Raw genomic sequence first — 23,992 nt, 5'->3', positions numbered from 1 at the left:
AGATGGTATTAGTACACTGCTACCGGTATGTGTTAATACATGCATATTTAATAACAACAGACCAACAAGAGAAGCATTCTCTTTTAGCACTAGCTTACTAAACATTTAATTAACCCTCTTTACACAAAACACACACTTCTAAGATTAGGACTTACAACATATTTAAAAAATAAAATATTTGGGAAAAATTCAAGCAGATTTAAGAATACTTTATATATAAGGAAGGAAAGTAGGACAGCCAAAAATTATTTTCAACAATAATGTTTATAGGTACGTAGTTGGTGTAGAATATGTTGATCTTACCCTTTCTTTTCAGGTACTCCGCAATGAGAGCGGCGATATGGATATAGCACATAGCAGCCTGTAACGAAAGACCAAGATACACATCTATGTTAAAGTACACACTTACAGTGTACATTTAATAAGGAGCACGTACTTCCATCACAGTCAATTCATGCTGCAGAAAGACAAAATTAATATAACTGTGTAAGAAAACAAAGGATGAAATTATGAACTCCGTGTTAATTTCACTAAGTGCCTTAGGTCAAAGCATAGATTTGCTCAAGAAAACCAGTAAGATTACTTAGTAAATAAGACATTCCTGGGTTATGCACTGGAGTTTAGTTTAGTTTTTGATGAGAAGGACAACATGTTATAAACGAAGCTCCTCTCCTATGGCATAGGGGAGAAGAAAGTTATGCCTTCCTCATAACCTCCTCTGCACTACACCTGCTGTGCCTGTTGGGGTTAAGCAGCAGAGATGCTAATGTGATACTGACCACAGGTTCCCCGTCAGACATTTTCAAGTCTTTCTCAAGCACGTATCAGGTAGTCCCGATTAGACAAACCGGGATACCGAGCATACCGCCTCTCTAGGTGTTTTTCAAACGTGCCTTCCTCTAACTTCAAGTATATGAGAGACATTGTATGAGTCTCTTGAATCACTACTGTTGTTTGCCTTTCAGAGCCCTTTTCATCAGAAGACCTCAGCCTAAAGACGGATTTGGATTTACCGTTCATTGGTAATGGTAATTGGATTTACCATTCATTTATTTACATTACCTCTGATAAATCTCCGTTTCTTGCGTGAATCTTGGCCATGCTTTCAAGCCATGTCCTACGTAACTCAGGTGTGCTGGCGTACGAATTTGCTAGGCTGTACTGCAGATCCACAAGCATCTCGGGGTCCTTCTCATGCTCCTTCATCTGAGCTGTGGCCATTAAAACTGTTCTGATGCGTTTGGTCAGATCCTTCACCTCTGCTGGGAAATTAACGTTCTTTGGGAAAGATAAGCAACACATCACTAAAACCATCCAAAGAGCCACATGCAGCACCCCCGAACGAGCTAAAGTCCGGCTTATGGAAGACCTTCTTCCCCTTCCCTAATTCAGTAAGCTTTGGAGCAGAGTCACAGTTCCACAGTACGTACGCATTGTACACAAATCCTTGACGTTCTTTTACTGATGTGCCATAGCGCCTACTAGATATCCCAGCCAGGCAGCTGTACGACGGCCTGGGTGCAGCCACGCCGCTGAAGTCAGCGAACGGAAACATTTGTTCCTCGGTTGCTTACTGGGTCCAGAACTGGATTCTCCCACACTTTCAGCTGACGAACGGCACCGTGCTCTATAGATAGCGCTGCTTAACCACACTCACAGCATGTTTCACCGCAGCGAATAAAGCGCGCCAGTCTGGCCCCTGGCCTTCTCACACTGCGCAAGATTACACAGAGTCCTTGTATTGCTCCTATCAGCTGCTCTCAACATACTTAGCTCTGCAGTTTCTCTTTCTCAGATGGGCAATGAAATACATTTCTATTTTCAGACTTTTTTCCCCTCGTTCCCTTTGTTTAAAAGTGAAAACATCCAGAAAAAGTAAATGAAATTAAATCCTCCCTCCTCTACGTCACACAGAGATGAGCGTGTTATAGATGCAGTGTGACTGACTGCAGTGCTGGGAAATCAAAGCTGGACTTTGGAAATAAATACGATTGTAACCGCATCTTATTTAATAAGACATCAAATTACTTACATTCATTATCTACCAATTTGCTCACACTAACTTTATTATTAATGTCAGTGGAGATACCCTAAAGTCACCTTCAGAGAAGGAAAAACACCTCGGAAGTATAAAATTCAGAATGCATGTTGACAAGTGTTTGGCCAGGGATTGTAAAAATTAAAAACTGGAATCCTTTTCCAATACCTTTAGTACAGACAATGAATATAATAGCGCTGGTAAGTAATCTAAGAGTTAAGTGCCTTTTCCAGGGGGTCAGCAAGCCGCTACAAAACCCAACTGTTGTACATGTTTTTGCTACACGTTTACTGAACAGACTAAAGGGACGCTTTGTAGACTAAAAACTGTTTGCCAACTGCAATTGTGTTTCATTAGTCATAGTGCATGATACCTCCTCTGACATCAGGCAAATTAACCAAATAAGCAGTGAATAACAAGTAATGCAATTTTTAAATAGAAATATCTTTTTTGTTGTTTCAAAAATTATTTTCAATTATTAAGTTTCTGAGTCACAAACATCTTCATGAACTTCAGGCTGCCTGAAAAAGGCCCGCTATGAATGCATAAATCGCTGACTAATAAAAGCCAGCAGTTTTATTCACTGAAACACTTGCTCCTCTGAAATTGTTGACCTTTTGGCAAGAGGTAGTGATTGACAAAAAAATGTTTCTTACTTTCATCTGCTTGTCTCCATTAGCAAAATTATTTATTATTGCAAGTGAATGTTGAAAACGAGATCCGCCAATCCCTGCATCCGCGATCAGCTGGCTCACTGCTTTGATGAGCTGCACGGGGGGAGCAAACACAGGCTGCAATTAGCAAAGAAAATCAAAGTTTCTGAATAGCTTTTAATCCCTATTTCAATATAACTTGATGTACCAGGCTAGCAGAGAGGCACTTTTATACCTGTCTTAAGAAGATAACATATACAAACACAAGGACTGTGAATAATCTTTCCAATATTTGCAATTACATTTCGCAGTGTAAGAGCATTGTTACTGGACTTTACGTTTCTGTTACTATACTATCTGATTCTGTTTAGTTCCTTCATCAGCTGTGTTCTCACTGCTGTAAGCAATGCACGTCAATCAAGAATGGCCATTTATCTGACTATTTATTGGCTGTGCGGCTATATTCACAGCTGTTGTCTCTCCCTGGGACAGAGCTGAGCAGCCCAGGAACAGCAGAGAATCCAGCCCAATGTCTTCAGACTTGGCAGGAAAATCAAGCAGCCACAGAGAACTGCCTGTCTGAGGACTCCAAAAGAATTGCTTTGCTACAACGCATAAAAATAATGATAAAAACCAATGCACATCTGCTAAATACTGATGATCTCACATTTCACTTACCTGTAGATGGGATCTGACTATGGATTTCTGCTTGTTAAATTCAAAGTTCTTTCTCATGAAAAAATAAAGAAGAGCAGATGCCTCTGTCTGTGTTGAACGTGACCTATGGTTACAACACTTCAGGATTTCATAGCAGAGCGAACCGCAGAGATCTGCTTGTCCTTGGAAGAATGCTGATGGGAACTATCAAAAACAACGTGTGAATATGTTGAGGACTACTCTCAAGCATTGGTACAATTATTCCGAGGCAATACTTGTTTCTGTTAAGCTTCAGTAAAAACAACTCTCCCATATTCACTCATACCAGAGTTTAGTGAAAAAATTAGCCACTGGCAAAACATAGTCTCACATGCAAATTAAAATTAAGTAAAAAAGGTTTTCATACAAACACCGTATGCAACACAGCAATCAAACTGGCCTGCAGGAAGCCCAGACAGCAGCCGGCACACAGCAAGGGTAAATGCAGAGCAGCCTGTCTGCAAGGAACGCAGAAGAGCTAACCAGGCAGAGCGTGTGCGGGCTTCTGCACTACTACATGGACCTTTAGGGTTTCAAGCTTTCTTCCACGGGTGGTAAAGCATGAAAGCCACTGACATAGCCAGATACCACAGGCCTGGACATTACTTATCTACTTACTTTGCAAGTGTCACGTCTTAGTAAATTTTTCATTTTCCAAAACAGAACAAATTTTTCAGATATTGTGAACTTTTCTCTTTTAATCAGCAATAAATCAGATGATCTTTGTCAGGAATGAGCATTAATACAGTGAAATTCAGAACCCTTTCAAAGTACCCAACTGTCCTGAAGCTGCACTTGCTGTAACATATTAACAGGTCAGACTAACAGAATAAAACCATCGTTACCTTGCCTACAAACAGCCGTAGGGCAGCAAAGACGTGCTTGAGAGCTGCTGCCGACTGGTTGATTTGCAAAAAGAGCATGTGCGTGTCAAAGACTTTCTTCATCAATGCATTCTGGCAATCAGATTGCTGGAGCTGCCTCTGAAAAGGTTCACAGACAAGACAGGACATTCTGGTTATTAAAGTGAATAAACAGAAGAAGGATCTGCTGGACTTTACTTTGGAGTGTTCCTAGGAAGATGCTTTCTTCACTGTAAAATCTCTGCAGATGAGGCACTCCCAACTTGCTGCAGACTCTTCTTACCTGGCAGTTTTTCAAGAACAGCACCTTCCTATGCTTGTACTCCTACTTGGGGATGGTATACGCTAGATTTAAAGGCTAGGGTGGCAGAAAGGAAACACTACATCTAAAAAGAGCTGCCTGCTGTATTGTAGCTGTGAGACCTTCAGCAAGTCATCTGGGCCAATACTCATAGAGCAATTTTTAAAGAGGCAGAGGATCCACCTGCACACTTGAAGAGCTATAGGTGATAAGCAGTTTGGAAGTCTTTTGTCTAAAATCTCTGCAATCTAGTGCGATAAGCATGATTCAGAGAAGGTGACGTATTAGTAAACACGCCACACTTTCAGACAAAGCAGGGCTGTACATAGCCCTGGATACATAGGATGCTGCTTGTCCACACCCTTTTATTCAGTTTGGGTACTATGAGCCAATTCCTTCATAAAATACCTTCGCTGAGGACCGGCATATCTTATTTCCCTATCCTGCTGTCTCAGGCCTTTCAAGTTTTCTGTGTCCCTGCTCCAGGCTTTCCTTCCACCACATATCCCACGTGGCACCAGTTCAAGCAGAAAATGAAAGAGCAAAACATACCTGGTGATTCAGAGTGTAAAGACACAACAGGTCAAGGATTGTGAGGGAAACTTCTGTAGCAATGTTCGCCTCCGTGTCTACGTACTGTACAATGTCCGTTTCATTGGAGCTGCCTGCAACACACGAAAAGCAAGATGACAAACAATCTTCTGAGTGTAGTTAAAGATGATGCAATCTGCAATCTAGTCATTAAGTCTCAGCACAGTACCTAACTGTACATCTAACCAAAGGGGTATTTTGAAGAAAACTGCTCAGAGGAGATGAAAGGGAAGGGAATTTGAGTCAACTTTTACCAGCTGCACCAGAGATGTAAGTATATTTTTTCATTTTTTCTGTTCGTCCTCAAAGGAGGAGAGAAACCTAATTGGAAGTGGGATAGATGACTTTGATCCCATCGTTTAAAGAACCTTCTGTCTTGAAAAGGTCACTTTTATTGCTAGAGCTAATAAATGTAATATAAGGTACATAACCATAGATGGAAGAGATCCTGGGAAGGGGGGAATATCTTGTCATTAAATGCTATTTAAATGTGTCAGGTTATTGTAATTAATTTTGTTTTCAAATGAACTTTGACCAAATTTAAGCTCAGATTTCTTAGTCTCCTGAAAAAAAGGAAGAGTCAGCAGCAATATTCATGTTTAGGCTCTTCTCTTCAGGCTGTCTTTCACTGACACTCATGGAAACAGATCTGATTGTTTTCCAAATCTATCCAAAACCCATAGAATTCCAGAGGGAAGTAAATAATTTTTTTGTACTTACTTGCAGTGGTGCTGTCTATCATCTGCAAGAGTTTGGGGTTTGAAAGTGCATTTTTGCCTCGGATTATTGGTAATGTTTGAGATCTGTGATGCTTGTGGCCATCGTGACTAGAAGTAGAATGCATCCTGAAATTTAAAAGTACCATTAAAAAACAGAAACAAAGAATAAACTATCACGCATATACAGAATTTTTCCATGCCAGTTAGAATTTTCTGCAGTAGTTCTCAAAGGCTAAGTTAAACAAACTGCTGGAAAATTTTTCAGAGAAACAAAGATGAAGAAGAAAGTCAGTGAGGTGGACAAAACAAACAGATGTGCTGTGATTTCTTGAGATCACAGGAGACAAAACATTCATTGAGCACCGAAATAAAGCATCAGCTTAAATAGCTGGCTGATGTTTAGGAAACTGCCTTTGAGTAAAAAGAAACCGAGATGAGTTCTGTTAACTCAAAATACAAGAAAAATGTACCCTGTTTAGGAAAGAACTAATACAGCTTTTATGAGGGGAAAAAAAACCACAAAGACAACAAACTGACAATGACAGTAGAATTATCTGCGTGCATGTCTGTGTTCTTTTAACCCTCTTTGATGCTGACAAACACATCATTAATTTATAATGAGAAGCTTAGAACTAAAATAGCAATGCTTATCATAATTTTTGAAAGGATTTTGAATTTGTAACCACTATAGAATTCAGCAAGATTTTGCATCTCTCAAAATTCAGGTCACTTATTAAAATACACTTTTATTTAATTTCTTTAAAAAATGTAGCTTCCTAAATTTGCATAATTTAAAAATATTCTAGGACAGAATTACTTCCTGCACCTAGCTAAACCCTCTTTTATCTTGGTTATTTTTGCAAAAATAATTTAGAAAATGAACATTCCAGATTTAAAAAAAAAGAAAAAGTTCCCAACACAGGCACAGAATTGATGGCCAGACTTTTGCCAATCAATGGGATAGTCTTCCATTAATATTCACAGTGGAAGGATTTGGGTGGACATCCTGGCAAACTAGTGGATTTAGAACATGTGGAAATTTATCTCAAAGGGTTTTTTTGGGGGTGGGGTGGAAAGTCTGGTTTCATATGAGCATTTCAGCAAACTGAAACACATAAATACGGGTGCAAGTTAGAGCTGATCACGAGAAACACTTCAACTCTCAACTCATCATCAAAAAATGCTCTACGTAACAACAGGCCAAACAAACAGCCATTTGGACAACAAATGCTGATCTGTGAGAGGGCAAATTGCGAAGGCCTTGGAGACAGCAGAAATGTGCCTTTATTTTCTGGGTGGCCACCATGTTGGTTCATCTGCAAACATGCAACACCACAGTCTCCTAAAGGCTGCTTCTCAGTTCCAGGTGGGGTAACGAAATCAGTGCTGCTTCTTAAAAACTGCGCAGTGGAGGGACAAAGAAAGAAATATGGCAGAGAGAGCACCTTTTTTCCCCCGTGTTCCGTTCCAAGATACATGCTTGTAACAGTAAGCACGTTCTAGCTATATGTAAATGAGAAAAGTCAATGATCCAGGCTCATGAGGAAGGAGGACTTTCTCACTATGCTCTTAGATATAAGCACAAGCTGCACAGAATCAAGTTTGCTTTCTCTCTAGAGTTTTACATTATTAACATGAAAAGGGTCCCGTCTTGCCCTAAAAGATTATTAAAAGTGTGCTGCACCTGCAGCTTATTACCACGCAGTCCATGAAAACGATTAAATCTTGCAACGTTTGGACTAGGAAGATGGAGGAAAAAAAAGACTAGGAAAGAAAGATTTTCTGACTAGCAACATAGACATAACAGTATAGGATTATGCTACACTTCGAAGCGTGGAAGTAAAAATACAGGTGTCAAGGAAACCTACTCTAAAGTTTGACTTTGTGTTGCTAGGCGCTTCCCGCTCTGCAACCCTGAGTTATTTGGGAGAAACAAATCCCCCAATGCAGTAAGTGCATCCACAGATATTTACCCCTAAAGCACAAGGATTCCATGAAACCATAAGGTTGCAGACCTATGAATTCCTTCAGGTTGGGGAAAACTGGATGATCTTTCAGTTGAAAAGAACAGCTACTGTTCCTGCAATACTTAACAATATTGACAGTAACTAACGATTCTTCTGAACATAACATTTTAAACAACAGCTTATAAGTCAAGTTGAAGTTAAAGGGACTCGATTCTTTTACTGTTTACGGCTTTGGGGGCTCCAAAATGTGTTACATGTTGTGTCAACCTCTTTTCAGTCAACACTGTGATGGCGTACAAGGGCTGGAGGATGACAACAAAGATTGTGTTTACATAGGAGTTAATAATACAACATGCCATTACCATTGCGAGAGCAGACCTGACGATGCCTGGCCAGAGGAGTTCGAACCTTTAAGGGTTCCATTATTCTGGGTGGCCTGAACAAACTTAAAAGCAGCAGCAATTTTCCTGTTAAGAGAACATAACTGTTAATCTGTTATGAAACGTGACATTGATTTTGCCATGCCTCTGAAGAATAAATACAGGCCTGACAAAACCTGCCACGGAGCGTGAACTGGTTCATCTGGTGACCTTTCGTTTTTCCACAGTATGACATATAGACAAGTTCACAGCGGTAACATTAAATTAAAAATGAAACATCAACTGAGACAAAGCGTGCATTTCACATTTCACAGCTGGAACACGATCTCATGCTTTTTCAGAGAACAGGTAGAGACAGAAGACTATTTATTGCTGTGGAACATTTATCTGTGCCCATAAAAACTATTCTTTCCATTAAATGGATGGAAAATACAGTGTTCAAATTCCTTTGTTTGGCACATGCACAGAAATACGGTTGAGAATGGCCCAGTATTTTGTGTTATAAATGCAATAGCAGTTTTAACATCATCACAGGCGATTAATCTTTTACACCAGGTATGTACTCAGATGTCCAGAACATCATGATAATATTGTTTGCATAAAAGAAAAAAATGAAGCATACATTGGCTTCAGTATGTCACACTGATGCTTTCAGGAGAAAACCGACAGATACACTGTTAACCTCATTTAAGCCTACTGTAATGCAGTAATATTTAAATACTGTAACATAGTCTATAACTAGAGAATTACCTTACAATATTGCGTTTTCCTAGATATCTGAAATTTTGCAGACAAACCCTGAAAGATAAAAGAACACATTTTATGTCTACTAATGGCTTCCTAATCTTAGTGTCTCAAAGAGACCTGTGGCATATACACCTTCTAGTAAGCAAACAGAATAGAATGCAGCCGTTCCCAGCCTAGGGATGCACAAGATGTGGCACTACTCTCCACATCCCTGTTCCCATTCTCCATGGTGGAAGATTACTGCCTGGTGAGGAGGCAGAGGCAGAGTCAAAGTCAAAGTCAAAGTCAAAGTCAAAGACTTGGCTGCAAAAGCATTGTTTCTTCACCAGATGAAGTTAAATAACTCGCATTTCAGGTACGAGATGGTGAGGAAATCCATGCTACCTGCACAGATACTGCAGGCATGCACAAATTGGACTGAACAAACCACCTTTGAGATGTGAAAAGCTGGTAATCCTACATTGCATGGTTTTTCTTAAGGTTTGGAAGTTTTGGGGAGCTAAATACTATTCTTTTCTCAAGGGAAGACTAGAATCTCAATCTCAAATGGGGAAACTACTTTGAAAATCTCTTTTAGGACGAATGCCCAAAGCATTATGCCCCCCGTTCATGGAAATGACCAACATATTGGAGGATATGGATTTTATTATGTCTCGTTACGACTTTGGAAGATTACAGCAAAATAATCTAAGACACAACAGCTATCTCAGCCTGTTCCACTAACGGGACAAACCCAAAGAGAAATTATTTGCAGCAGTCACTTTAGAACATCACAATTTAACATAAAATCAACCAACCACAAAATGAACTTACTCTAAAATGCTGAAAAAGTCTGTTATTTCTGAGAATGGTGCTCGCAACCAGTAGGAAATCAGTGCATCTATAGGGAGATATTAAAACTTATTATGTATATGTTACAGGGAATTAAACTTGACCCAAAGCCTGTAAAGGACACTGATACTTATTCTAATTCAATGTTTGTTTGGATCCAGCATTCACAATATTTTACAACAACATAAATTAGGTAGTGAGTGCGCGTTTTCTTACCTTCCGAAATGGTTTTCATTATGTGAAGGAAACACATAAGAAGGCTTCTAGTTTCAGCTTGATCCAACTTGTCAAAACGAAGAGTTGATCCAATCAAAGACAAAGGTCTCATGATCTGTTGAATTGACAGCAAAGGGCCTTGTTAAGTATAGTGACAGGTTTCCACCTCTAGTAACCGTTTCCAACATTTGCACATGTACCTTTTCACACGTGTCAGTTCTCTCACTGTTTTTTTCATTGGTACTTGGGTTAGATTCAAGACTTGCTAAGGAAGCTCTGGAGTCAGCATGGTTTGCTGCAGAGATAGCTATTGATGAAAAGGCTGTAAATGAAAGTCACAGCAAACATGCTAAACTAAAACATTATGGATACAAAAACCAACAAGAAAAATGGAAAACTTAAAATTTGTCACATGCTGGATTGACACCGGTGCTTTGAACTTCCAATAGCAAAGCTATTGATGGGTATGTTTAGTACGGAAAACACGCAACAAGTTGAAGTAAGATGATTCAGTTTGCCGTTATTCATGGCATTAAAATGGCCTGTTGCATTCCGTAAGGCCTGACCTAAAGCCACAGAGATCAGTGGAAAGATGCCCATGCACTTCCCTGAATTTTGAAATGGGGTTTGGAGGAAGTGAACAAAGTAAGTTGTGTTTCTACCCTTCCATTAAGCCTGGAAAAACTACGAATACTTGCCTCCGAGAGACTTCAGGAGTTTTCAGGAGAAACCTTGGAACTATTCTTAAGTCAGGCAGAGACTACACGAATGACCTCAGGCCCAGGGATTTGCGAGAGCCTGAATACTGGCATCGTTCCAAAGCAGGAGAGTAAGTGAAGCAGTGGAAGAAGAGCAGCTCCACAAGAGAAATAAAAATCAATCCATAAACACCCAAAGGGAAGAGAAACATTGCATACCATGTTTCCCTGAATATTAAATAAAATGGGTTAATGATATCCTCCATGAACACTAAGCACAAAGCACGATGGATTGAGATACACAGAAATCTAACCTGTGTGCACGTTCAATCTGTCATTTATACCTGCTATAGAGTTCAGAACATCTTTGGAAAAGGACGTGTCCACAGAGTTTGCATGTTTCATTGCTGTCTGGCTCTGAAATCCTCCAGCTGTGCTCAAGTCATCCCTAGATCCCTGTGTTTTGAAAGAAACAGAACCAACTCCAGTAAATGATATCACTCAACTTTCATAATGACAGCACACCAGACAGGCTTTTCTCAGACGCTGAGCTTGAAAACCTACTTTGTTGCTCAAACATGACAGCCTTAAAAGATCAAGGCTTGCCATAATATGCCGAATAGTTACCTGCAATATGAAACCCTCTCGTAATTGAAGTAAAAGACATATCAAGTGTAACTCTGTTTGCTTCTTAAGCACTAGCACAGCATTGGGAAAGGAGCGTTAACTGCTGTTAGCAACGATCGGATGAAAAAGGCTGATTTGCTGGAAGGACTGATTTGCTGGAAGGACTGATTTGCTGGAAGGACTGATTTGCTGGAAGGACTGAAAGACACAACACCCCTGCAGAAATCGGTTTCTAGTTTTTGAAGCAGGGCTATGATTATAACACATCTAATCTTTTAAGAAATAAACAAACACGCTCCTCCACATGTGCAGTTTAGACAGACAGCTTCTGCGGTGGTAAAGCTGTTTTACGATGTTTCCGTACCCTTCCCCTCCTTCAGCTACCTGCACGCATTCCCTCTGCCTCCTGGTATAGTTCATGGTCCCTCTGTTGTACCAGTGAAACCGCTTGCGGGATCATGACATAACTCTGCAAAGAATCTGTGGGCGATGGGAGATTTTCTTGACAACAATGTCTCCCAGCCACCTGCCAAGGGACGTGCCTGAGGACAGGGTGCTCAGCCCCCAGCCTGTGGCACCAGGGTGATGTACTGGAGAGACAGGCTAGGGCTGCAAACCTCTAACTTTGAGTTTCCAGCCCCAGGACAGCCAGTGTCCTGTGTCTGTTCCAGACCCACAGTCTGTACCCTGCCAGTACAGGCTCCCAGGGCCCTGCAAATGCTCTGCAAATTGAGACCTTCCAAATTAAATAAGGCGGGTGCAAACAAAAAACAAATCAGCATTTTTGGAACTGCATTTTGTGAGCTAATTCGTGACCAGCATAAACTCGGACCTCTTCCCACCAGATTGGCTGGGTCAGACCTCAGTTTGATCATTTCAGTGTTCTGAAAAATCTCATGAATTACCTGATTGGAGGTATTGATATTGAAAAGGAACATATCCTTCATGTAAATCCTTGGCATATTGTCCAAAAGCATTCCATAGAGAGGCATGTACAGGTTTGCTATTTGCGCCTGTTTTGCCTAAAAAATAAAAGATGCAACATAATCCTGAAGAAACTAATTAATGCATACTAGTAGCTAAGGAAGTTTTATATATGTTTAGCTACTGTATGAATAAGCAAATGAAAAAGAATAAACAGTTTCTTTACCGGCTCTGCATATCGATCATCAAATGAGTGCTTTGCCATTAAGTTTTTAAGCACAGCCAAAGCTAAGTGCCTGATATCCTGGTCTTCTTGCAAGGCAAAGCCAACCTCCCGCAGCAGGACTCCAATTAGAAAATGTTTACGACAAAATTCATTGGTCAGTGTGTACTCTGGAATATCTTGGAACAGAACAGACAAGAATGCTTCAATCAATATATAGGTTACCTAACACCACCCCCCCATTTGCCAAATTTTCAATAACTTTTATTGATTTAATCCACTGTTAAACCTTAATTTCCTGATCTGACTGCCCCGTTCTGCTCTCGCACCTGCTAGAATGAATAGTCTAATATCATTATTTCTTGAAATCATGCAGGTTTTACAATTCAATAATAAAAGACCATTTATATACACATTCCCATAAAAGAGTCTCAAAAGTTTTGCACATAATAAGACTATTCACTACTTTGAGGCACAGAATTCGAATTGTTGCTCCCATATTCTAGAGTTCTAAACCACAAAGATCCAGACTAATTCTGCTTTTGAAAATGGCGAATAACTTTTGCTCAAATTTGCCACAGTTCAGCGGCAGCAAAGTAAATCTTAAAGCTCCTGATGCACCATTCTGCTTTCTTCTTATGCACTTATTTTGTACATACCTGATGTTCGATATTCCTGTGTTGATTCTGAAGGCGTCACAGAGTCTTCATTTTTCATAAATATGAAACAAAAACAGGCAAAAATAATGCATTTTTTTTACTTAACTGTAAAAAATGTATTTGCTTTGTATCTTTTTTTTTTCTTTAAATTTCACTCGAATTTGAATGAAACAGCTTCTATTGTTAAAGAAAGCTATGACTGTCAGAACTGAACTCACTTTTTGGTGCTGAGAGCTGAAACAAAAAGGAGAGAAGGGCCCACAGTTTGAGAGAAGCTGCGGAGAGATGATTCTGCCTTCCGCCGGAAGATACCTTCCGCTCTCGGCAACTTAAAGGACCGCATCCCAAGTGAACTCCCCAGAGTCCACGGAAAACTGTCACAACTGGGAATTGTGCCCAGAGCTGAAATCCCACTGCCTTTGAAACCAGAAGTATGCAGTACTGTACCTGTTCAACCCCTTCCCTAGGCTCGTGACCTCCCAGGGCTACTGCAGCTTTACTAATTAGAACTCACAAATAGTCCAGTTCATTCACCTCAAAACTTCCAGTGACAGAGTCACCTCCCACCGCCTAACTGGGCTGTGAGGGGTTGCATTTATTTACAGGCATACTGAAATGATGTTATTTTTATTACACTGCTTAAGTACCACACCTGAAAAGCCATTTGGGGCTTCTGCGCCTGATGTGCAGACACAACACTTCAGAAAGTTAATCGTTACCTGCTCTTTGAACCTCCCGATAACTCGCTGTTGTATGGAAACCCTTTTGGGGTGGCGCCTTACCAGGAATGTTTGAAGAACGTATGGGCAGGCACAGAGGGATAAAGTGCTCATGGTGACAGACTTCTTGGAGAAAGTCAAATTTGAACTGATGTAAAGTCTGAAAATCAGAACAGGCAACGGTTCAGTTCACATTAAAACAGGGAAAACGGTAAGACAGAGCTGCACTACTATTTACCTCAAAATTCATACCCACACCCAACAATGAAACCTTACAGCTCGTTATGCCAAGCTGCATGAATAACGAACACTTTGTTTTCGTCTCCATTATCAAATGAACTTGTCACAATCAAACAAGCTTTTTGGATTCCTCGACTATGATTTTTCATTGAAGATGTGGTGATAAATGTAAGCTTGATCCAAGCTAAACATTTAAGTTATATTTAAAGCCACACTGGGTCTTTTGATGGTATATGCTATAGCATATAATCATAGTGATGTATCTTCCCCAGTTCACATGTATTTGGGACCATCATAATTATTATGCCTGCCTTATCCTTTTTCCTTTTCCTTCCTTTTTTTTTTTGGTCAACCAAATACAAAGTTTCAGCCACACAGGCCAGATCCAAAACTGATTGATAGTGGTGGAAACCTCTATCGATGCCAGAGAATTTCAGCTCTGAGGCAGTTGGATATTATATAATTTTGGTATTATTTCCTTAATATCTTCCTCCCAAGAAGCCATCCATGATCTTTTGTGGAGCCTTGCAACTACCTCAAGAATTTATCATTCCCACTATAATGATGTGCCACTGAGATATAAAGATAATACATGACATCCAGTAGTAAATGTTTATATCCATCTTCTCAGCTCACTGTTCTCAGCGGCAGAAAGCAGTTATTCGGGACTAGCAATGTGACACCGCGTCGATCTAGGTCAAACATTTCCCCTAGCTTTAGAAAGTACTTGTAAGTGTCTTTTATGTGCCCTGTGTTTAAGTCTGTCAGCCCCTAAAATTAATTTGTAGCATTTCTGCTGCCGCTGTCAGGCTAGGATACCCGGAACACACGCTTTTCAGAGTCTACTAAGTAGTGGATGGTGGGCAATTTTTCCCCGAATTGTTTTATTGCGCTGCAGTACCTCGTCAGAAATACAGCTGGACATGCAATTCAGAGCCTAATGGCAAATAAAGAAATGATGCACCTGAAATGTGTTTCCCAAGAGGAACTGTGACATTTTGAGGGAAAACAACAATGAACTGAATTCTAATGAGGTATTTCAACTTTTGAATAGCTATTTCTCAAAACAATGTTTAAATGTCAAAATCTGGAATACTGTGAGGGATATTTCTGTGGAACAGAAATTACGGTGCTTCATTCACAATTATCATAAATTCAAACTGCAATGTTATGGACTGATACACCCACAAACTATTTATTCAAGCAGCAATACACACTTAAATTTTCTGAATAAAGAGGTCAGACTGCAGAATCACTTTTTTGCTACATAAACAATCCAGTTAAAGAAGCAAAAGTCACACAGAAAGACATCCTGCAGCGCGTTTAAATGACGGACTCTCGCTTAGGCGTCTGACTGAAGATGCAAACAATGCAAGGCCTCTCTCTCCTTTAGGTCAGAAATCTCAGATTTTGTTTTGGGGCTACTGATTTGAAGCGCCACAAAGCCTGTTCCAGTAGTACATCTGCCTCAGCTCGGCAGTGATTCCGCTTCCACACATCCTGGCGGATGGCTCTGGAGGGATGCTGGGGGCTGGCAATGCGCGCCCACTTACTGCCGCGGAGGTGCCACGTTCTGCTCTGCACACTGACTAATCTCAGGCTTTTCCACTGGCCGCTAATTGGGGTTTTTAATTAAACATCTGTTTCTGTGGTCAAATGTATTTAGGGAAGTTTGAAACGTGGAAAGAGTTTTCAGATTGCATAATATTATTTACAGAATTATAGACTTCAGGCTATGACATTAATACCGAGAGACTCCATTCTACATCTGTTCCAGAGATGAGGCAAAAGACCGAGTGCAGCATGAAGTTGGCTTTAGTAAAAAGCAAAACAGACCTGGATTAATCTCACTCATTACCCATAAATGCCCAGATCACCACTAAAGAATTATAAAAAGTGAATGGACAAAAGTTTTGTAAGCTTTTTCGGGAAAGATGAGTCATTCAAAGTGTGTACCTTGAATACATTCTGTTACCTATCATCTTATACGCTCCGGTATTATAGCTCAGAAACCCGGTCATGGAAGAGAAAAAGCCTGTGACTCATCCTCACGGATGAAGAGTAAAGGAGTCAGGCTGAATAATTTGGGGACTGCTTGTAGTTTGAAATTTATTGTTCAGGCTATGTCACTGACTATTAGAAGTTTTATAGAAGAAATTCAGGCTGCAGGGAATTTTCCTCATAGCAAGCACAAGCTAATTTGGAGCAGACTGGCTTTCTTGCATCATCAATGAGGTAAGAGCATACCATTCATTCACAGTAACCGAGATGTTACATTCTCACTTGAATTTACACAATGGCAACTTGTTCATATGCTCTTACTTTAATCTCCTCAAAGAAAATTACTGTCAATTGCTGCAGATATTTATAGACCAAACTACAAGTGTACTCTCCAAAGAATCAAAGCTTGAATTCAAAGAATTTCTGACTGGTCAGCCTTTTGCATGCTTTGGTCTGAGCTGTATTTGCAGAGTCTGCCTTCACAGGGCTCAGCGAGTAGTTGTTTGGACGTGGCTATTTACTCCCAGAAAAGGGGATAGATGGCTCAAACCCAAGAGGTTTCAACACATATTTACAGTAAATGTTTTCACTAACTTGAGTTCTGAGCATGGGGAAGCCATGGAATAGATCATAACTAGTTTCAATATAAAAATATTCTGCCAGTGAGTCACTTCAGAAAACAAACAAACAAACAAAAAATTCCAAACTATACCTTGCTATCTCCTGTTCCAAACATACTAATATAATTGTTGACAATCTTGAACACAAATCCACGATCCATAAATGTAAAACAGCGCTAAGAAAGAGGGGAAAAAACAATTATTATTTTATAGCCAAAAAAGCAGTACATGGCCTCACTTACCTGGCTGTTTGCCTTGTATCACCTATAACTGGAATCATTTGTGCAGGTGAAGATAGTCTTACAGCAGGGCAAGGAAATCCAGGGAACTGCTGAATCTGGCTCGGTTTTTTAATATATTTTCAGTAATATTTAATTAATCAAACTTTTCATTTTCACCGTGTCTACAGTCTAAAATAACTAGCACAGTGTAGAGTGCACTAGGAGAAAGCTTATCTAATGAAAGTCATTCACGTACTGCAACACTCAAAGGTGGTACCTGATGGGAGCTGACCTGAATATCTCCTTCAGTGACAGGGCAATGACTTTTGAGGAATCAATCCAGCTACAATACTCACTGTCTGTGAGCTGCTTTATCTCTCTGGGAGCAAATATGCCACTGCGTTACTTTACGATGAGAACGCTGCTCTTGTTGACTGATGAGGCTAAATAGCCAGGAGGTGTAAAGGTTTTGGAGGGCCTTGGTGCTACAGTCACTGACATTTTTTCCTTGCAGAGTCAGCCTACCAGATAGGGAATGCAATCTTGAATTCCCCCCTTCCCTGGTGTTCCTGAACTCTGCAAAACTAATGAAGCCCTGAGCCTTCCCAGCAGCATTCAAACACGGCTGCTGCAATCCCAGCCTGGAGAAAGCCGTATCATCTCTAACCTACATAATTCCCGCTGGCAGACCAGATGCGAAAAGAAATGAAAACACAGCCATATGCCATATCATATAATGCAACATTACAGCCTTCCCAGTTTAGCTGGGTAACACACAAAAATAGCATGCAAATCTGCAACAGCTCCACAGGTGCAGTACCACACAACTACTGACTCAGCCCCCCCCCCCCCCCCCATGCTCCTCCATGCCTCAAACCAGCATCACCCTCCGAACGATGCAACGCTATGGATAGCTACAGCTTCACCTCAGTATGCCAACAGCAACGAGGGATTCCATAGGGTATCAGCAACAGAGGCCAACACAGTGGACAGCAAGTATATTATTTATTTCCCCTATGTACAAAAGGAGAAAAATCCACCTTCTGTTTGTGGTTGTTTTCCTTATAACCTCACAGCAACATTTTATTGCTGGAATACTGCTCTCTCCTAATGCTATGCTTCAATTTGTCATAAAAGATCCGAGGCTGGGTTTCAGTGTGTACTATAATGATGTACAGAACACTCTATAATGTACCTCATCCCATTAATGGAAAGGGGGTGTGTGTGCATGTCCAGTTTAAATTTAGATTAAGTATCTGGCCACACAAGTCATTGAATGGCAATCTTCCCATGCTCCAGAGCTAATTCAATGCTGGGAAAATAAAAATGATTGAGAAATAGTAGGACAAAATGATAAATGCAACCCCTTTTAGTGACTTTTCCAAAGCGTGTAGGTATTTTCTTATATTTGGTAAATGAAAGAGCATTACAGAGTTAAAAAGTCAGGTTACAGTATTTCAGATAATACTTGCAATTTGCTTATTCTGGTTTGTAAAAGTTGTCCACTCTGGTGGCGATTAGGAAATATTAATCCCCCCACAGTCATTCAAAGCTATAGTATTTAAAGAAAAAAATACTAGCTTAACTGTAACTACGGTTTCATTCCTTACCAAACTTCTTACCCATTTGAATGTAATGTAAGAATTGGCAAAATTAGGAAACTTGGGCTCTTTGAGAGAATAGATATAAATGAATCAGACTTAGATAAAGCTTTTCCGTTCTCAAAGACCCAAGAGCATAGAAAAACTGAACTATAGGTCAACACTAAACTTGGAAATTGAGCCATCATTCTCTCAGAATTGGTTTTATTCCCTTTGACTAGACTAGAATAGTCCCAAGTTTGCATTAAGTATGGGGAAATAAGCGTACACGCTGAAATGACAGAACATCTCACCTTGAGAAATTTTGCAGTGCTGTAGTTTGCATTCCTGGTTTCTTCAAGAGCGTCTTTGTACTTCCAAACAACGTGGTCCGCTAAGACCATCACAAGCGTATCCAGCTCAGTTTGAAATGATTCTGGGAACCTCTGAGTTCGAGAAACCTAAGCAGGGAATAGATCATCACTTGAGAGTGTATGATGTTGCACAGTAAACCTGAAAATTCATTCAGGCCAAGAATAAAGACAACAAAACACAGGTCATTCAACATGTGAGAAAAATATTCCTAGAGTTCCATGGATCTATTCTGAGTATAAAAAGAAGAATCTGGTCCACAGGGAAGCGGGAAATCTTATCCTTAGATGCCAGCACAAGTATATTAGGAGCATCTTTGACAACGAGGCAGAAAAGAGGTCAAAGCACTGATCTCCAGCTATGTAACATTTGCTCAAAGCAAAGTAGAGTTTCTAGATCATTTATCTGCTGTCTGGCATAACGATCTGTTGGGTAACCAGCAGAAATGAGAAAATTCTCATTCTGTTCTAACCCATCTGTTACAAAGTTGTTGCAACTGTATCTTTGGCCCACCAGTTCTGCACAAGCAACGGTAGGTTTGAGCTCAGCAGGTAATATAATGTTTCTGTGGGTAAAATCAATATTTTACAAAATATAACAGTGGGGTTTATTTTTTTGACCAGTCAAGAAAAGTCCAGGTGTGTGTATTTCCCAGGATTCCGCATTTTATAGTTTCCCTAGGAGACTGATTGCTTACTTAATTGAGATCACATATATACTTACCTTTGTTTTGTTAGTATCAACCAAGTGCTGTGCCATTGATTTTAAGATAACTGCAAAGAAGAACCAGGAATGCTGTTCAAAAGAAGGAAAAAAGAGATGAGGGAAAATGATTGTCTGGTAAATACTTTATGATGCATTACCATTCCTTATAGATGGAATACATTTCTCAGTAATGCGCAATGATAAACTCCACAGGACAAATAAATTAAAGAGCCTAAGCACCATGTATTTGAGCAACACTGGATCGTGGTCTTAAAGAGAGCTGAAGCCACCTGAAGCCACTTTCTCACTGTGGCTCTGTGCAAGAAGGAGTCCGCAAACACCACTCCTACAATCCTTGCGTTCCTGCTGAGCACTGTCTTCATTGCTTGTTTGCAGGTAACTGGCAGAAACGTATCATGCAGAGAACCTCAGAGAACAGAACCTCAGAATAAACTGCATTGTTATTTCCAGCAGAATGGTAATTTGGCCCAGAATAAGATGGTACTTGTTTAAAAGATAAACAGAGTAGTTCTTTAAATACCATTTGTAATAGTGAACAGGTAGGATACAGATTAATGTCTATATCCTCACATATCTTAGGAGGGATATATTTCACGTATCTCAGGAGATATGTGAAAAAGTTCACTCAAAAAGCTTATGAATTTAAAAAAAAAAACCCCAACCCAGCAAATCCAACCAGAAGTACTTTTGCATGGCCCAGGTTTCCTGCAGGCCAGCTTTTCTGTTTTGTTCAGCCTTTTTTTTGCTATTCCAGTGGCTCCACACAGGAAATAGGAACTGGTTCACTCTAAACAGTTGAACATATTTTTGCCACTGGGAACTCCTGAGCTGGACTGGCTAGCTCCTATACTGGATCCAACAGGCTCAGTGATGGGGCTCACACATGTATGAATTTCTTAGTCCTGGTTTGATATGAGAAACCTCAGGACACCTCAATCATTCTCATTTTGTTCACTGTCATTCAAAGGCAGCAGCTGAAATCAGATACAAAAGTTCTTCTTAAAGAGGAATAGTCTGCCGGCATCTTCCAAAATAAAAATTAAAACAAAGTATCCTAAAAGTAATTGCTCACATCATATTGTGTAAAAATTAGGTTTCCGACTCAGACTGAGCTGTAACAGAAAGGAGGAATTTTATTATGCAAACCAGGGCATTCTGAGAAACATGTTACGCTGAGAAACTGTAGCAAGTCTGGTAAGTCTGTTCTGTTGAATCACTGCAGGATGTGATCTGTGCAATGCTCATACAGAGAAAGAGCAGAAAGAGATGTGACCAAGCGAGTTTCAGGCAGAAAAACCAGTAATAAAACTACAAATGTGCTAATTCAAGCTATCATTCACCTTTAAAACCTGTTTCACTGTTACTTGGTCGTTCAACTTCAGAAGACCAGTCATATTCTTGGCCAGTTCCTCATGAACAGTCCTTTCTTCAAATGATTTGGTCCTGAACACATACTGAAGAAGAGAGGAAAAATAAAAATTATCAATATGTACATTAAAACCAATATAAAAAACCTGAGTAGGAGAAGATAAATTATTTAGACACCACTAACAGCTGACAATCTTTGCCGCCAGAATATCTTGACTGAACAATACATTCATAGAATCATAGAATCAGTGAGGTTGGAAGGGACCTTTAAGATCACCAAATCCAACCGTTAACCTACCCTGATAAAAACACCACCACTTCTAAACCATGTCCCTAAGCACCTCATCTACCCTTTTCTTAAACACCTCCAGGGATGGTGAATCCACCACCTCTCTGGGCAGCTTATTCCAATGTTTAATAACCCTTTCAGTGAAAAAATGCTTCCTAAGCATTTTTCACATAAAGTTTAATTGCCCTAAGAGTAATGGCACAGCATTGCTCCCCTACAAAATCCCAGCTTTAAACACAACTTCCCGTTGATTCCAGCTTAATGTGAACCAAGAGGAATTTCTGCTTAAAATCAGTGCTTTGGTTTATTTCTTCAACAGGGCACAGGATTCTGACACCTCTTAACTGCCTTTCAAGCCATTTCACCAGGGAAAAAAAAAAAAAAAAAAGAATGAGCAAGCAGAGGAAGTATGGAGGGTTTTTCACCCACCTAGTCAGGGCCACCTTTCACTTGCTCCTTTCTTCCAGGGGCAACAGCTAGTCAGAGCTGGTAAAAACTCTTCATCCTGAAAGGTGTAGAGCACCCACTGGAGCTGACAGAAGGGGAAAACTATACCCATTTTAGAAATCAAGCCCTCAAGAGAGGAATTGATCTACCAAGTTGCTCAGAACCCATAAATCTAGTATGAGTTTTATTCAATATTTTAAGCTAATAACTTGGTACTGGGTTCCATTACTCCTTCCCTAAAGCAAGTGCTCTGCCAGTCCATCCAGTTGGGATGAAATACCTTTTCAATTAAACCAGGTAGATAAAAGAAAGGAATGTCATTTGAAAATGTCTTATTAATATCCAGCCTTGTTTCTGAAGCAGATGCCACAAGCTTCTCTCTACACAGTTTGACACTTCTGGGTCCAGTTTTAAGTCAGTGTAATTTCGCATTGTTATTGCATCTGAGTGACTCCCAATTCTCAACTTACTTATTCCCAAAACAGCACTTCTAATGTACTTACTCATTTCCTTACAGCTGGACAAAAGAGATTAAGTTCTTGGCTTTTCACTGCTGCTGGAAATGGGAAAACAGGTGAAATGGACTTTTGGTGTGGCCCAATAATCACCTGTTATTTCAAAGATATTTAGCCACAATAGGTGTCTATTGCAATTTTGAGAAGTTATTGAGTAGAAAAGGTGTTAACACCCATTTAACTAACTACCTTTAAATGCTACATAGGTTATTTATTTTGGAGCCTGAACAGTTCTGCTGGACCTCAGCAGAATTCCTCTTAATCAGTGATGAAAACTGAAATCAGAGTACTTGAGACTCAAATTTGACTACTAAGATGCTGAGATGTATCACCTGTAAACACATACTTTCATGAAGTATGAAAGTAAATCCATACCATGGAAATATCAACCAAGAGTTGTCAACAATGAAATTAAAAGTTTTCCTATTTAGTAACCGAACTCCTACCATATTTTCATTACTCTACCCATGAACATGCTAAGGCTTCACAGTTCATGAGGAACGCAGGAATGCATTTGCTCTCACTTTATTCCTAAAGTTAATTTAAAAAGCCCCACCTAAACTCCCCAAAACTTATGCCATATGTATTACTTACAATCCACAAATGGAATGTACATTATGAAAACTATTTGTTGCACAGTGAATCAGAATATCATGACACCCAGAAGCCCATACAGACATTTGTCACTCATAGCCTCTTTCCACGACTGGGGGGGATCTCTCATTGCTATCACGACCTCCAGTCACCATTGAACCGGAGCAGGCCAAGAGACAAAGTGATGGCAATATCTACTTCCATTCTTCTAACAACTTGCAATTCTCCTCTATGCTGCTACTTGAAATACATAAGTAAGTTAATAAACATCACACTCAAATATATTACAACTTACATGCAGCAAATAACGCATTACTCATTACTGATTCATCTAGTAAGACCAGAACAAAATTGTCCAGCCCTCTCCCCCGCAATTAAAAGGAAGAGAAAAATATAAAGGCAAATAAAGGGAAAAAAATGTGTAATACCCTTAAATGAGGTTCATTTGCCTATTAATTTTTCTGTCCACACCGGTAACGGCAGTTAATTTCTTCTTCTATTTAAAAACATGCTTCTTCATAAAATTCTCAGCTTATAAAGCTGTTACTCAAATATGCTATTGACAGACACTCGCTGGCCAATAGCATTATTCATAGTCATTTAATGGATATTTAGTTGATACAGATAGCAAGGACATCATCTTTAAAGAGGCCACTCCTTTGACTTTTTAAGTAATACTACAGCTTGCCCGGAACCAAACTCCGTACACAGAATATATCCATACATATTCTATATATACCCTCTTCTTCAAAACAATAACAGATGAAAAAAGCTGAGCAAACATAGAACAGTTACAAGAATCTGAACTCCACAGATAAGAAAAGAATTTATGTACAATAGCACGTGCAAAGACACCGGATCTTGCATTAAAATAATGACTTAAGAAAATAATGAAAAGCTTAGTTAAAAAGCTATAGCTTCCTAAGAAACATGCAGCCATCTTGCAACCATGAAAAGCACCCAGAAGTACGTCTCCCATAAAAATTACCACTTGTGGATCCTTTTCAACTACAACGAGGGTAATACAGATGGCTAGATATTTAAAAGTGATAAATCTCATCACAGTCAAGAGGAATGCTCTGAACTGCGAGCAAACCACATTAAATGTCTCTCACTGGTATCTATCTAGCTGAACTCTCATGATCCTTCATGTATATATCTCCCAGT

General features: G+C 39.8%; 1 protein-coding gene across 1 annotated transcript in view; it reads right to left on the bottom strand.

Moving 5' to 3' along the window:
* Positions 1-23,992, bottom strand: part of DOCK10 (dedicator of cytokinesis 10) — a gene marked incomplete at its 5' end in the record, with an annotated part of 163,080 nt that overhangs the window by 18,551 nt on the left and 120,537 nt on the right. The window contains 21 exons of the mRNA XM_082487337.1: positions 304-361; positions 1,063-1,278; positions 2,695-2,805; positions 3,370-3,552; positions 4,233-4,370; positions 5,104-5,212; positions 5,859-5,987; positions 8,191-8,295; positions 8,959-9,006; positions 9,769-9,835; positions 10,003-10,117; positions 10,203-10,324; positions 11,045-11,156; positions 12,233-12,349; positions 12,478-12,653; positions 13,134-13,178; positions 13,916-14,012; positions 16,806-16,889; positions 18,829-18,975; positions 19,610-19,681; positions 20,953-21,066. Of these exons, the coding sequence (XP_082343463.1) occupies positions 304-361; positions 1,063-1,278; positions 2,695-2,805; positions 3,370-3,552; positions 4,233-4,370; positions 5,104-5,212; positions 5,859-5,987; positions 8,191-8,295; positions 8,959-9,006; positions 9,769-9,835; positions 10,003-10,117; positions 10,203-10,324; positions 11,045-11,156; positions 12,233-12,349; positions 12,478-12,653; positions 13,134-13,178; positions 13,916-14,012; positions 16,806-16,889; positions 18,829-18,975; positions 19,610-19,681; positions 20,953-21,066 (2,365 nt within the window). The remainder of the gene's footprint in view (positions 1-303; positions 362-1,062; positions 1,279-2,694; positions 2,806-3,369; positions 3,553-4,232; positions 4,371-5,103; positions 5,213-5,858; positions 5,988-8,190; positions 8,296-8,958; positions 9,007-9,768; positions 9,836-10,002; positions 10,118-10,202; positions 10,325-11,044; positions 11,157-12,232; positions 12,350-12,477; positions 12,654-13,133; positions 13,179-13,915; positions 14,013-16,805; positions 16,890-18,828; positions 18,976-19,609; positions 19,682-20,952; positions 21,067-23,992) is intronic.

Source organism: Vanellus vanellus (genome assembly GCF_965231255.1).
Source record: "Vanellus vanellus genome assembly, chromosome: 8".
In the NCBI taxonomy this organism is placed as follows: Eukaryota; Metazoa; Chordata; class Aves; order Charadriiformes; family Charadriidae; genus Vanellus; species Vanellus vanellus.
The sequence above is the reverse complement of the archived record's forward strand: the minus strand, read 5'-3'. Positions and strand labels throughout refer to the sequence as shown.